Raw genomic sequence first — 12,546 nt, forward strand, 5'->3', positions numbered from 1 at the left:
ACTTGTGCCATGTTGAGTTAATACTTTTTTTAATCGGTTGACAGCTACTGCAATAGAGTACTACTGCAAACAGCAGCATGTTTTTGTTTGAGGAAGTTGTAAACATGGGAATCTCTTTTCATTCCTACCATCCTATGACACAAACGTATAATAAACATGATATACATTAAAAACAGAGGTCATCTGCGTAATGTCTAAGGCAGAATGAGTGTCAAATGCTACAATACTGAATCTGTTGGAAGAATCAACTCATATCAAGATGACATCTGCTGTGAGCTTGTTTACATGCCATACATGACTGTGTGAATTTGTATCTGTTCTTTCATTATGTCTCTGTAGTATTTGGCAAAGAAACTTGGTTTCGACACCTTGTGGCTTGGTTATTTGCAAACCATGGTTGGTTTAATCCAGCTGTTGGGTGGTCCTATGTTTGGAAGGTAAGAAAACATATATATGTAATTCACCAGCACTTACTGTGATCTTGCACTTTCCTTGTTTTTCAGAGTTTTAATCTTCATGTTTTTCGCACTTATTGTAAGTCACTTTGGACAAAAGCGTCAGCTAAATTATATTTAATGTAATGTAATACATATTATGTCTTTTGCTATTAGCAACCTACAATGTTTTTGTCCAGATGAAAATGTGGGTGCTGTTGTTGATGGCAGGTTTGCAGATATCTTTGGTGCCCGGGCAGCTTTGTCCCTGTCTTGTTCTGCGACAATCGTTTTCTTTCTGCTGCTGGCCATCGCATCGAGTCCTGCCATGCTGTTCCTCCACAAAGTCCCCACAGTCTTCATGCATGTTCTACCTGGTGAGCACCACGCTTCTATATTCCTGCTCACTAAGCTTAACATTTTAAAATTCAAACATTTCTTAGAAACACAGGCTTTTAAGACTCTCTCTTCTGCCTTTGAGAAACATTCAATAACTGTCACTAATCATCTCTTAAGAAGTGTTGGTTATTCTATTTGTATTATAAGCTCAGTTAATTACATATTAACCACATACTCCTAATACATAAAAAAAGGATTCATAATATTCTTAAGTGATCTTAAAGAACATTTTGATATCAAGTGGTGATGTGAGTTACAACCAATGTGCAATATTGTTATTGAAATATTTAACCACATTTCTATGTTAAACTTTTTTCCATTTGCTTGTATGTCTTCATCCGTTGCCTGCAGCATCTCAGATGGTAGTTGCGGACCTTTCAGAACCTGATAAACGGGCAGACGCTTTATCCAAAATAGGTCTGTGTTATGGCATCGGAATGATTGCAGGATCCATGTTGGGCGGCCAGCTTAACACACGCTATGGGTGAGTCTCACTGTATGTGGTTTGCAGTGGCGAACCGTGTCCATCACAACTGGACCTTCTGTAGACACACACACCCCCCCCCCCCCTTCGCGGCATTATAATGTCCGTCTTTTCACTGAATTGTCGTCTTGAAAAGGGTACTCACAACAATTCCGCAACAACTTCATCTTCACCTGTTGCACTTGTCCTTTCAACGTGAAAAACAATTAAACGGCATGAATTGCTTCGTCTCATTCATCTAGATTCTCTGTCTCGAGCCAGTTAACTAGCGGGCCTTCTAGAGTACCCTGGAACCGAGGGAAACTCTGAAAGAATACGTCCATTGGCTACAAATCAATATATGATTGGTTGATCAAACTGTCAGTCCAAAGGTACGCTCTCATTCAGTGCAACGGCCAGGGCATTCTATCAAGGATATAGAATACCTTGGTGAAGGATATTCTACCCAGAGACCCAGAACAAGATCTGATTGGTTGCTTTCTTTTCTAACACAAAACCACTGAAATGCGTAGTGCATGGTCCGAGAAGGAAAAACAAATCAACGTAACACTGTAATATTACAGATCAACGACACAGATACGATTCTCATTTATTCATTTTATATACATTTTATTTATATAATTAAATATATATATATATATCCTTTATTTAACCAGGTAAAAGACTCATTGAGATTAAAATCTCTTTTCCAAGAGCGACCTGGCCAAGAAGGGCAGCATGTACAAAGTTACAACAGATAAAACACAGACATGACAGGCAGACAGATACAGCTGTAAAACACAAATAAAATGGCACATTAGCCAGTTAATATGCGAAGTAAAACAAACAATTAAAATCATTCAAAACTGGCAACATTTAAAACGATTTTAGGATATACGAGCACTCACATCTACCAATGGTGTCGTGTTCTCTGTCCTTTAAGATGGACCTGAATTCCCCCATAGTGATTCAATCTGAGAGTTTCAGCTCCTTCTGTACATTGTTCCAAGCTGTGGGGGCAGCATATCTAAAAGCTGTTTTACCCATTTGTTCTCACTGTAGGGACCAGCATCTGAATACAATCTTGGGAGCGCAGGCCATATAGACTTTCTCTTTGACACATATATGTTCAAATGTAGGAGGGAACCAACCCAAGCAGAGATTTATAAATAAAACCCAACCAATGGGAAAGTCTGCGAGCAGACAAAGATGGCCAATTAGCAGCAGCATATAAAGTGCAATGGTGTACTCGATATCCACATCCAGTGATAAATCGTAAGGCACAATGGTACACAGTATCCAAGCTCTTTAGGCATTGGTCAGAGGCATTCATGTATAGCAGGTCACCATAATCTAATACAGGTAAGAACGTTGCAGATATCAAATGTTTCCTTGTCTGAAAAGAGAAACAGGATTTATTCCTGTAAAAGAAACCTAATTTTATTTTTAGCTTTAAATACATTTTTTGTTTGTTTTATCTGAGTGTTCCAGGGTATTCTCTGATTACCTTGAAGGCCCTGACGGTTCGCCACTGGTGGTTTGTTGGAAAATCGGTCTACATTTTGTGATGTTTTTCAGGAAAGGGCAGGTTTGGTTATATCAGACGGTCGAGGTCAGCATTGTTTCTATACTGCAGGTGAAGCTCTTCTCTGCACTGCAATGTTTCCTAATGATTATATTAAAGGGGACCTATCATGCAAAATGCACTTTGTGATGTCTTTTATACATAAATATGTATGCGTCGGGGAACTCGCGCAGCGTCAGAAAAGAAAACTCTCTCTCTTTTCCTCCGTACCCAAATCTTTTAAAAACGGGTGTACAACGAGCGGATACAGATTTGCTGACGATCAAATCGGCAGCGGACCCACAGAAAGTTGCTATCAGAAACAGGGGCCCTTTCTCATTTCTCTAACTCCCCTCCTCGACTCCTATCCTCGAAACTTAGTCCCGCCCACAGAACATGCGAGCGGAGGAGCCGAGGAGGGGAACCGAGGAGAAAGGAGGGGAAGCAGCAGGCGGTTAGAGAAATGAGAACTCCTCTCCTCTGAGCGGTCATTTTAAAGAGACGTCCATTAATGATGACAGGAGGCACAGCAGCCCTCTGTCTGATGGACAGATGTGTTGATGACCACTTATGTATTTACTTTGATTCATTCACAGTGCGGTATAATGAGACAATAACAGGCTACAGATGCGGACACACACACACACACACACACACACACACACACACACACACACACACACACACACACACACACACATACATATTTATATAAATATATACAATTTCAGTCTCAAACAGAGCAATCTCATAATAACGCCCCCCCCCCCCCCCCCCCCCCCTCTCCCCTCTCTGGTCGCTACAATGAGGTAAATAAATTACGGGCCAAAAGTTGTATTTACAATTATTAAAAGTAAGCAGAGGACACCAAACCAAACCAAAACCAAACCTAACCAAACCTAACACCAAACCTGTCTGTCCGCTGCATACGTACACACTGTACCACAAACACGCACCTACAGTACAGCTCCTAAAGCATAATCAGGCTACAGCCGTTGTGTATTTTATTATGTGAAGCACTAAATAGTTTTAGAAAAATATGGACTCTTTGTTTGTAGATATCTACTAAACTAAAGCAATTAAAGAGAGTAGGCCTGTTATACTGAGTGATATATATATATTATACACACTGCTCTGCTTTCTGCACGGACCTCACAGCTGTTCTCACTGTAATCATCAAGTCGCGATGAGAGCAGTTAATAAAATAATATCCAGGGGATGCATGCAGAGCTGTCATTGGCTGAGATAAGTCCGGCCGTGCGTCACGACTCTTTGAAACATCTCTGTTCCTTGAAATGCATCCACGAAGAAGCCGTGGAGGACCGTGGAGGAACGGACCCATCAGTGTATCCTCGGTTATAGCTCCTCCAGAGAGCCTCCTCGACGCTCGATCCTCGGTCCTTGAAGTGCATTTAGAAAAATGAGATGTCCTTCAACATGGCGCGCTGAAATTCATTTCCGGGTCACTACCGGAGGACCGAGGAATCGAGGAGTGGAGGAGGGGGATTTGATGAAATGAGAAAGGGCCAATGTCTGACGTGTTTTGGACGTAATCTCGTTTTTGTTTACATTAGCAAGCCTCGCTAACACTCAGAGCTAACCTGTAGGCTACTGTAGAGTAGAGCACATGTGTTTAAAAAGCAGGAAATAAAACTCGGAAGAGAAAAAGCATTTGAGCTCCGTACTGTTTCAGAAATAATATTTGATGTGGTTTAGAACAGGATGGCGTTTTATCACAGCAGAATTTAACTTTATCTCCGTTTTTTTTTTGTTTTTTTTAAAGCTAAGGACCCAAAATCCGCGTTTCTCTAACAGGGCTTCAAAAGAGTGGTATGAGCTATGAGCAGTATGAGGCATGGCTACAATGGGTTAACTGTTTGGTATTTTAAGCAACAAACTTTGTATAGGTATGGCCCTACATTTTTTTCCAATATAGCATAAAAGGTCCACTTTAAGTTATACAATCATTGTCAGACCTATTATTATGATTGCTGCTAATGTTAATAAGGTAACTATTACTTTACACTCCTATGAGAATTAAAACATCCACAGTTGGAAAGTTATTGTCAAAAGGATTTTTTCCCCAAGCTATGAATATGTACTAGAGTCTAGACTATAGCTTAATTTTACTACTCTTTAATGTTGACCAAAGTTATCTGATTTGGAAATATTCTTTGCATAAATATATAATGAAGCACTAAAGTTAGGATGAGAAGCATGTTTCTAACTCCTGCTGTTCCCATGTTAAAGCTGCACTAATGGATATTTTGATATTGAAAGTATATTGAATTATTATAGTGTAAAAGGGGTTGTTGTCTTTAGTGAGGAGCCCATGAAGCTAATCTTTTTTTAACAACTTCATAAGTTAATAATATGTGAATGTGGTATTAACAGCTTTTTCTCTTGAACAATGTCGCCTAAAAGCAGTGTTGGGCAAGTTACTTCCAAAATGTAATATATTACATATTACTTATTACTCTCTTTTGAAAGTAATAAGTTACATTACAATATTACTGTCTCTGAAATGTAATGAGTTACACTACTTTAGTTACTTTTTAGTTACTTTCACCAAAATAACCGCAAAAGAATGGCTAGGTATTTTAAATGCTAAAATGTAGTTTAGTGCAGCTCATTATACATCCAGTGAACGGCGACGTGGTATAGCATAACAACTGTGTAGGCCATTAAGGCTACTAACAACTTGTATTACACAGCTTAGTTGAATACTGGATTCTGATTGTAAATTCGTAACATGTGACACGTTGTTAATACAGTACAGACCACTGTCAAGGACTATAATGAAGGTTGCTAAGGAGGATCAAGAAAGAGAAAGGAAAAGAGGTTAAAAGACGGAGCGCTGGACGTCAGATAAATCACCAGAAGAAGGCAGACAGGAAGTAAACAATAACAGGACACATAATGGGCTCTGTATTTAGTTTAGTATATGGCCATGTACAGGCCCGGTTCCAGAACAAAATGACTCAGGGTGCCTCTGAGATTACAGGGGGTGCAGCAGTAGTAGGTTTGCATGAGCAATAGTGGCTGGCAACAGCAATGAAAAGTAGCATTGATGGTCCCCAATGAACAGATTATGGCATTTGTTATGTTTTGAAACCAAGCAAGTGAGAACATTTCAAGTGAGTTAAAATCCTGAAATATTTCATATAGTCCAAAGTGGACTATGGCAAAGAAAAGCACAAAAGCTTCAAAGCTGTACTGATAAAACAAATGAGAACATATTGTAAATCAAGGCAAATATTATTTGAACCAGCTCATGGTTTGAAATGGCAAACATTGAAAAGCAAAAGTATTATTAAAACCATGTAGCCTACTAAATCATCACTTTGGTCCCATCATATACTCTGGGAAGAGAATATTTACTGTCCTTGAAAACTGGTAGGCCTACATCATCATGTGAGGTTGACTTTGTGACCTGGAGAACATTTCAGCTGCAACATTAGCTTGTTGATAAGCTTGGGATATGAGATAGTTTTGTAGCCATTCGTGGTGAAGGCATCTGTGCTATGCAGTGACACACATCTGTGGATAATCATTTATACAAAAATGGTTAAAGCAATCATCACTAAACGCCAGCAACACTGCATCTACTGCAGACAGTAGCAACAGATCCGATGGGGACATCACGTTACACTCCGTTGTGGACACTAGCTTACTCTCGCCTGACTCGCCGCCCTCAACCCCGGAGTAGCTACGCAGCCCCTCTGCGGCCCGCAGGTGCCAGGATACCACGGCAAAACAGAGCCTGCCCAGGTATATCTAAACAAGTACCCGCCTGTACAGTGGGGTTAGGCGGTCATTTTGCAGCTCGTGGTATACAAATAGACAATGGCTAGAATATTCATGTGAAAATAGTGCCATATTCTGCCATGCCTGTAGAAATGTTGGGTCAAAAATAATGCATACAAATGTGGAAGCACTTTGGAAATGATGCACGCGCAGCGGAGCAGGTCACGCGCAGCTGACACAATTTGTTGTTAGTATTTTTCGCTCCGTTCTCTTTTTTTAATAGAGGGTGCATAACATTCAACTGCCCCGAAGATCCCGACGCGAAGCCTGAAGGGTAAACACACCAGGTTTACTAATCTACCCGCACAATTTGTCTGGTGTCGGAATGTCTCGCTATGTTAGTACATTCTTAAAACACAAATCACCATTTAATTTCGGGTTAAAATGTGTTGTAACTGCGTTACTGAGCATTGTAACGGGTAATATATTACCCACATTTCATTAGTAATGCGTTACATTACTTCGTTACAGCAAAAAGTAATATATTACTGTAACTCCGTTACTTTCGTAACGCGTTACACCCAACACTGCCTAAAAGTAAACTATAATGACTTTAACTAAACATTATGGACAGAATAATATGATAATTTGCTTTGTAATGTACACATAATATTTAAGTGGGTATCATTTTAATAATTTTTTACAACATCTATGTCTATCTACATAACATTTCCATATTCTTGTCCGCCTCACACTTCTTTCATTTCTTTCCAGAGAGACGTTTACTGCATGTGTTGGTGCTGTGGGGAGTGCCTTCAGTTTAATGTTGGTTTTAAAGTTTATCCCAACAACTACCAAAGCTCAAGCTACAAGAACCAACAAAGACAGTAAGACACACTTCTGTTTGCTACACTTAATGTTCACAGCTTTTGATAATCTGTATAATGCTGATGATACGTTCAGGTTGATGGAAACAGGTTTTAGGAAGTAGCCTATTGGTGAGCAGGTTTCACTGTCCCACCAAAATCACATTAGTAGTAAAAACCTAACGTTATCGGCTTATAACAAACTACGTCATGGTTGCATGACTTTACATCACCGTCTCTAAGTTGAATTTGCACTACAGTTTGACTAATAAGCAAGCGGTGGTGGCGAAGTCAATAGGGAGTTTGCTTGGCAACTGGAAGGTCACCAGTTCAAGTCCCGGCAAGACCAAGTGCTACCGAGGTGTCTCTGAGCAAGGCACCGTTCCCTACACTGCTCCCCGGGCTCTGTTCAAAATGGCAGCACACTGCTCCTAACACTAGGATGGGTCAAATGCAGAGAAACAATTTCCCCACGCCCATTAATAAAGTATATCAAATCAAACTACAAAATAAAGTATTTCAACCTGTGGAATGCAGCCGCAGGTACCGCTTGTCATGTGACAAGAAACAACCAATTGCAGCCGAGAGATATCTTTACTTCCGTAAACGCGGCAAAGTGGTGGAGGTTAATTTAAATTGATTTCAGTGCGGGTCTATCGTTACCCCGACGTTAAGATCGGTCCAGTGTGTCACCCATTGCCATGTTCTGAGCCCTGCACCGCTGCTAAAATGTCTCACGATGTCAGACGCTGTCGGGTCTCAAGTGCCAGTGTCCGGAACACACACACAGCACACACAAACACACACACAAACAAACAAACACACCGAGTAGAGCAAAGCAGAGATAGAAACACCGTTTTCCATGGAAAACACTGCTGTCCCACGAAAACTATTTAAATACAACTTTAAAGAACAACACCCTGAATATGTTCAGATGGTTGCTTAGCAACATTAAGCGCGAACTGCCTCAGCGCCCATGAGAAGTAGCTGCACAAGACCTCGCGTTTACGATGCGGTAAAAACCGCTCTTGTGAAGGGCCCCTTGGCTTTAAACTATACATTTTAAATCTTGCAGAGACCCAGTGTTACTTTGTAGAGATCTACAGGGGAAATGGAGAGCTTGGCACCTGACGAAAACAATTTGCACAAGACAGGCCCCGTTTCAGCCTATCATCATTACGTCCTGTCATCCATCCTTCCCGATGCTCAACAGGAATTCCTCTGCATGCAGATGAAAAACAAAGCTTTGGAAAAGGAGAACGAGATCCTCAAGACGAAGGTTGAGTCTTTGATGACTGATTGTGAGCAGTTTAAAGCAGAGCGGCAAATAATCCACGATGTGATCAAAAACAGAGACCACCAGAGGAACCAGCTGTTGCACTGCAAAAATGAACTGTCTGCTTTGGGTAAGAAGATGGCCTTCCAGCAAACTGAACTGAAGAGAGAGCATAAACAAAATGAAACTGTCAAAGAAGAGCTGGAGTCAGTTAAAAAAGAGCTCCAGTCAGTGAAGCAGGGGACTTTCACCAAGAGGACAGAGCAGCAACACCTGAAGCAACAGCTGGACCAGGTGGTCAAAGAGAGAGACATTCTGAATGACGCTTTGCTGCGCTGCAAACTCGAATGCTCAGAGTTGCGTGAAAAGATTTGCTACCAGCAATCGAGCGCGAACAAGAAGGACCGTCAGTGCAAAAAGCAGATGAAGGAAATCCACTTCCTCAATCTAGAGAAGCAGACACTCGAGAAGGAGAGGTGCATCACTGAAAGCAATGCAGAGGAACAGAAGCAGGAGCTCCGAAAGTGTGAGGAAGATCTCCAGACACAGAAGGAGAAAATTCAAAGAGAGCAAAAAAATGCAGGAAAAGGGGAAAAAAATAGCCATAATACAAGAAAGTCCACGTAAAATAAAAAAACCAAGACAAAAGGTGCCTCACCCGAAGGTTCAGTCTTTACAGAAAGAGCTGCTCGCCCAGGCGGAGGAGCTGAGGGCCACGCAGAAGCTCTGTGAGGAGCTGAAGAAAAAAGTGATCGAGGTAGCTGTGCAGTTCGAGCAGTGCCAGGCGACGATCAGGGAACAGAAAGAGAAACTCAAGGCAGTAACAGCAGAGAGGAACATGTACAGAAGTTTGACTGAAACACTGGGGACTGAGTTAGTGAACATCAAGAAAGTGCAGCGCAGCGAAAAACAGCGGAATAAAGCGACCAAGAGGGCAAAGAAAGTCAAGGTGCCATCAGAGGAAAAGTCAAAGGGGTCCCGTCTCCCACCAACATCCAGTAAAGTCCAGATGCATTCCGATTTAAGGATTATGGGGAAACAACTTTAGAGTTTTTCCTTCTCCTCTTCTGAATAAACTGACATAACGCCATTCTGATGTAGCCTAGTTCTGTTTGTCTGTGTGAGGTACATTTGACAATCCTGTTTTGAATTTATTTGTAAAAAAAATACAATATATGAACTAAATAATAAAAATGAGAAATGATAATTCCAATTAAACAAAGCTGTACATCTTCAACGTAATACTTTGCCTTTCATTAATTACTAATAACTTGTGTATTGTTTGAAGGAAAAGACAAATATACATTGTGATTTTGGGTTACACTGATGTGTTACATTGGTTATTAGTGGTCTCGTTTGATGATGGGGAAAAGCAAAATAAGTATGCTACAAAAGTGTTATGGTTGGAAAAAGTTTTTTCAGAGTTGTTTTGACAGCTGCTAATCCTTTCTTGCTTGTCATAGATTATACAGAATCTTAACTAACAGGTATCGTTCCTAAAGATTTACTGTATAATTTTGATTTCATGCAGGTGAGAACAAAAGCAAGTCAATATTCAACGTGGGAGAGATCACAAGACTGTTGAAGTTTCCAGGTGTGATGCGGACTTTTGTTGTGAAGATAATTGCAGGTTTACCATCAGGTGAGAGTTTCTGTGAGATTCCACAGAGAACACATGTGCTCTGTGTAAAGCACACACGTTTCTTCCCTCATACATCCTCTGTTCTCTGAAGTACTGCTCTTTTCTTTCCTCAGGGATTTTTCAAGTAATGTTCTCAATCATTGCAATGGAGTTCTTCAAGCTGAAACCCGAGCAGAACGGCTATCTGATGGCTTATTTTGGTATAACTTCAATGGTAAGTATCACGTCAAGTGAGTTTTTGCACTCATGATGCTATCTGTAAGACAAAGTCAATACATCCTGGGTGTTTGTTCAGGTTATTCAGGGAGGAGTGATCGGTCGGATGACTGCGAGATACTCTGAGGGCTCGCTGCTGCTTCTGTCCATAGGAATGTCTTCTTTGGTGGGACTTGCTCAGGTACACACACGCACAAATGCAAGGCTTATACTGTCATAGGCTGGGTGTATTTCAAAGACTAAAAAACGGCTTTGTTTCAGTTTGGTGAAACCAAATGATTCAATCTGTATGTTTTTTCCTTGTTTATCATTTCCTAATATCTTCCTTCATTTTGTATTTCTTCTACAATCATCCAATAGTGGTTGAAATATTTCACTTCAAGCAACAAGTCTGAACCTGCCAGTACTGCTAGAGCAGATAACCAAACTCATTAGACTTTATCTTCTGGGGATATCTTCTTTACCTCCTTCACCTCTTGCTCAGAAATGTTTTTATTTTATTTTGACTTATCTATTTTTTTCTTTCTTCAGGCTTACATGCAGAATGTGTTCCAGTTCTGCCTTACCGTCATCCCGATGATGTTTGCTCTCAGTACATTTAACGTCATCACAGACAGCATGCTCACCAAGAGTGTACCGTCCTCTGACACAGGTGAGCTCATCCTGCATCCTTTCTGCACAACATTCATAAAACCATTAACAGCAGGCACTCTTTCCATGGCTCACATTTCACATAGGGACATTCTGTTCACTTGATTTGTAACCAGATCTGATTACTGAGGCTTTAAACAATTTAAGGGAATGAAGTGTCATTTTACAGAATTCTAATCTCTTATGCTTCAGTGTCATGTGTTAAAAGCTCAAACCAAAAGAACAGAAAATAATCTGAAGAGTACAGGCCCACTTTTTGTAATCCAGTTGTTATTAAACCTGCTTTGCTCTTGTCCTCAGGCACGATGCTGGGGCTGTGTGCATCCGTCCAATCTCTTCTTCGTACAGTGGGACCGACGGTTGGTGGCTTCCTGTATGTGAACTACGGAGTTTCCTCCATAGGCCTTATCCAGTTTGTCGTGAATATAGCTGTGTTTGTGTACCTGCTGCAGCGCCACTTCACAAAGACAGCCAAGCAAAAGGAATGACATATTTTAGTTTTAAAAAAAACTTATTTTTCGTATCCAATTCATCCACCAACTGATAGAGGAGCTGGAAATTCAAGGTTAGATTTTTAGGGACAATCATCTCTACATGTGCATATATTCAATTAAATCTGTCGCCGGTGTTTACATGATGAGATAAGGTCAAGCCTTTCCACTCCTCCATTACTCAGATTTAGCTGCTGGTTAATCTTTGGTGGAGATGCAGGACTCAACCACTAGATGGCAGCAAGCCCTTAATTTTACCAGATGATGCTGTTGTGTTCCATCATTCACATTAGGTCAAATCACTTTTAAACACACTTTAAAATCCGTTACAGATTTTATCAAAAGTAATCAAAAACGATTAAATATTAGACATATCACCTAACTCCTAATAGAACACAGTTATATCAGATTTTTTTTTCAAAGTTTATTTTCTTATTGGTCATTATTGGTTAATAAATATTAAAAATATATAAATATATTTTTGTACATTTCTTTATTAAAAAGCATAAATGCATTATAACAGAATTTTGCAATTCACTTCATCTTAATAACTGCTGTTTTAACTCACTTGACAGTTTAAGTGTCTCATGATGGTCAAAATACTTTTTTGCGTGAATAAACATTTGGCAGAAACATTTAATATATCTGTAATTTGAATAGTCCTGTACATAATATAATGTATATTGTCAAAACATTTCAGCCTTTTCAGCATAGTGACAACAGACCGGCCATTAAAAAGCCCCGGCAACTTTTACCCTTCTATTAATACTATGGAATTAGACTGGATTTATTTCATG

The 12,546-nt window shown here is 40.2% G+C and overlaps 1 protein-coding gene across 1 annotated transcript; it reads left to right on the forward strand.

Moving 5' to 3' along the window:
• The first annotated feature begins 259 nt into the window (after positions 1–259).
• Positions 260–12,138, forward strand: LOC117549291 (solute carrier family 22 member 18-like). The gene is made up of 10 exons (XM_034221061.1): positions 260–271; positions 340–437; positions 666–811; positions 1,185–1,317; positions 7,382–7,494; positions 10,281–10,391; positions 10,505–10,605; positions 10,687–10,788; positions 11,139–11,259; positions 11,559–12,138. Exons 1-10 carry the CDS (start codon positions 260–262, stop codon positions 11,744–11,746), a joined length of 1,125 nt encoding a protein of 374 aa, XP_034076952.1. The 3' UTR covers positions 11,747–12,138.
• Positions 12,139–12,546: the final 408 nt, after the last annotated feature.

This window comes from Gymnodraco acuticeps, unplaced genomic scaffold (assembly GCF_902827175.1).
Source record: "Gymnodraco acuticeps unplaced genomic scaffold, fGymAcu1.1, whole genome shotgun sequence".
NCBI lineage: Eukaryota > Metazoa > Chordata > Actinopteri > Perciformes > Bathydraconidae > Gymnodraco > Gymnodraco acuticeps.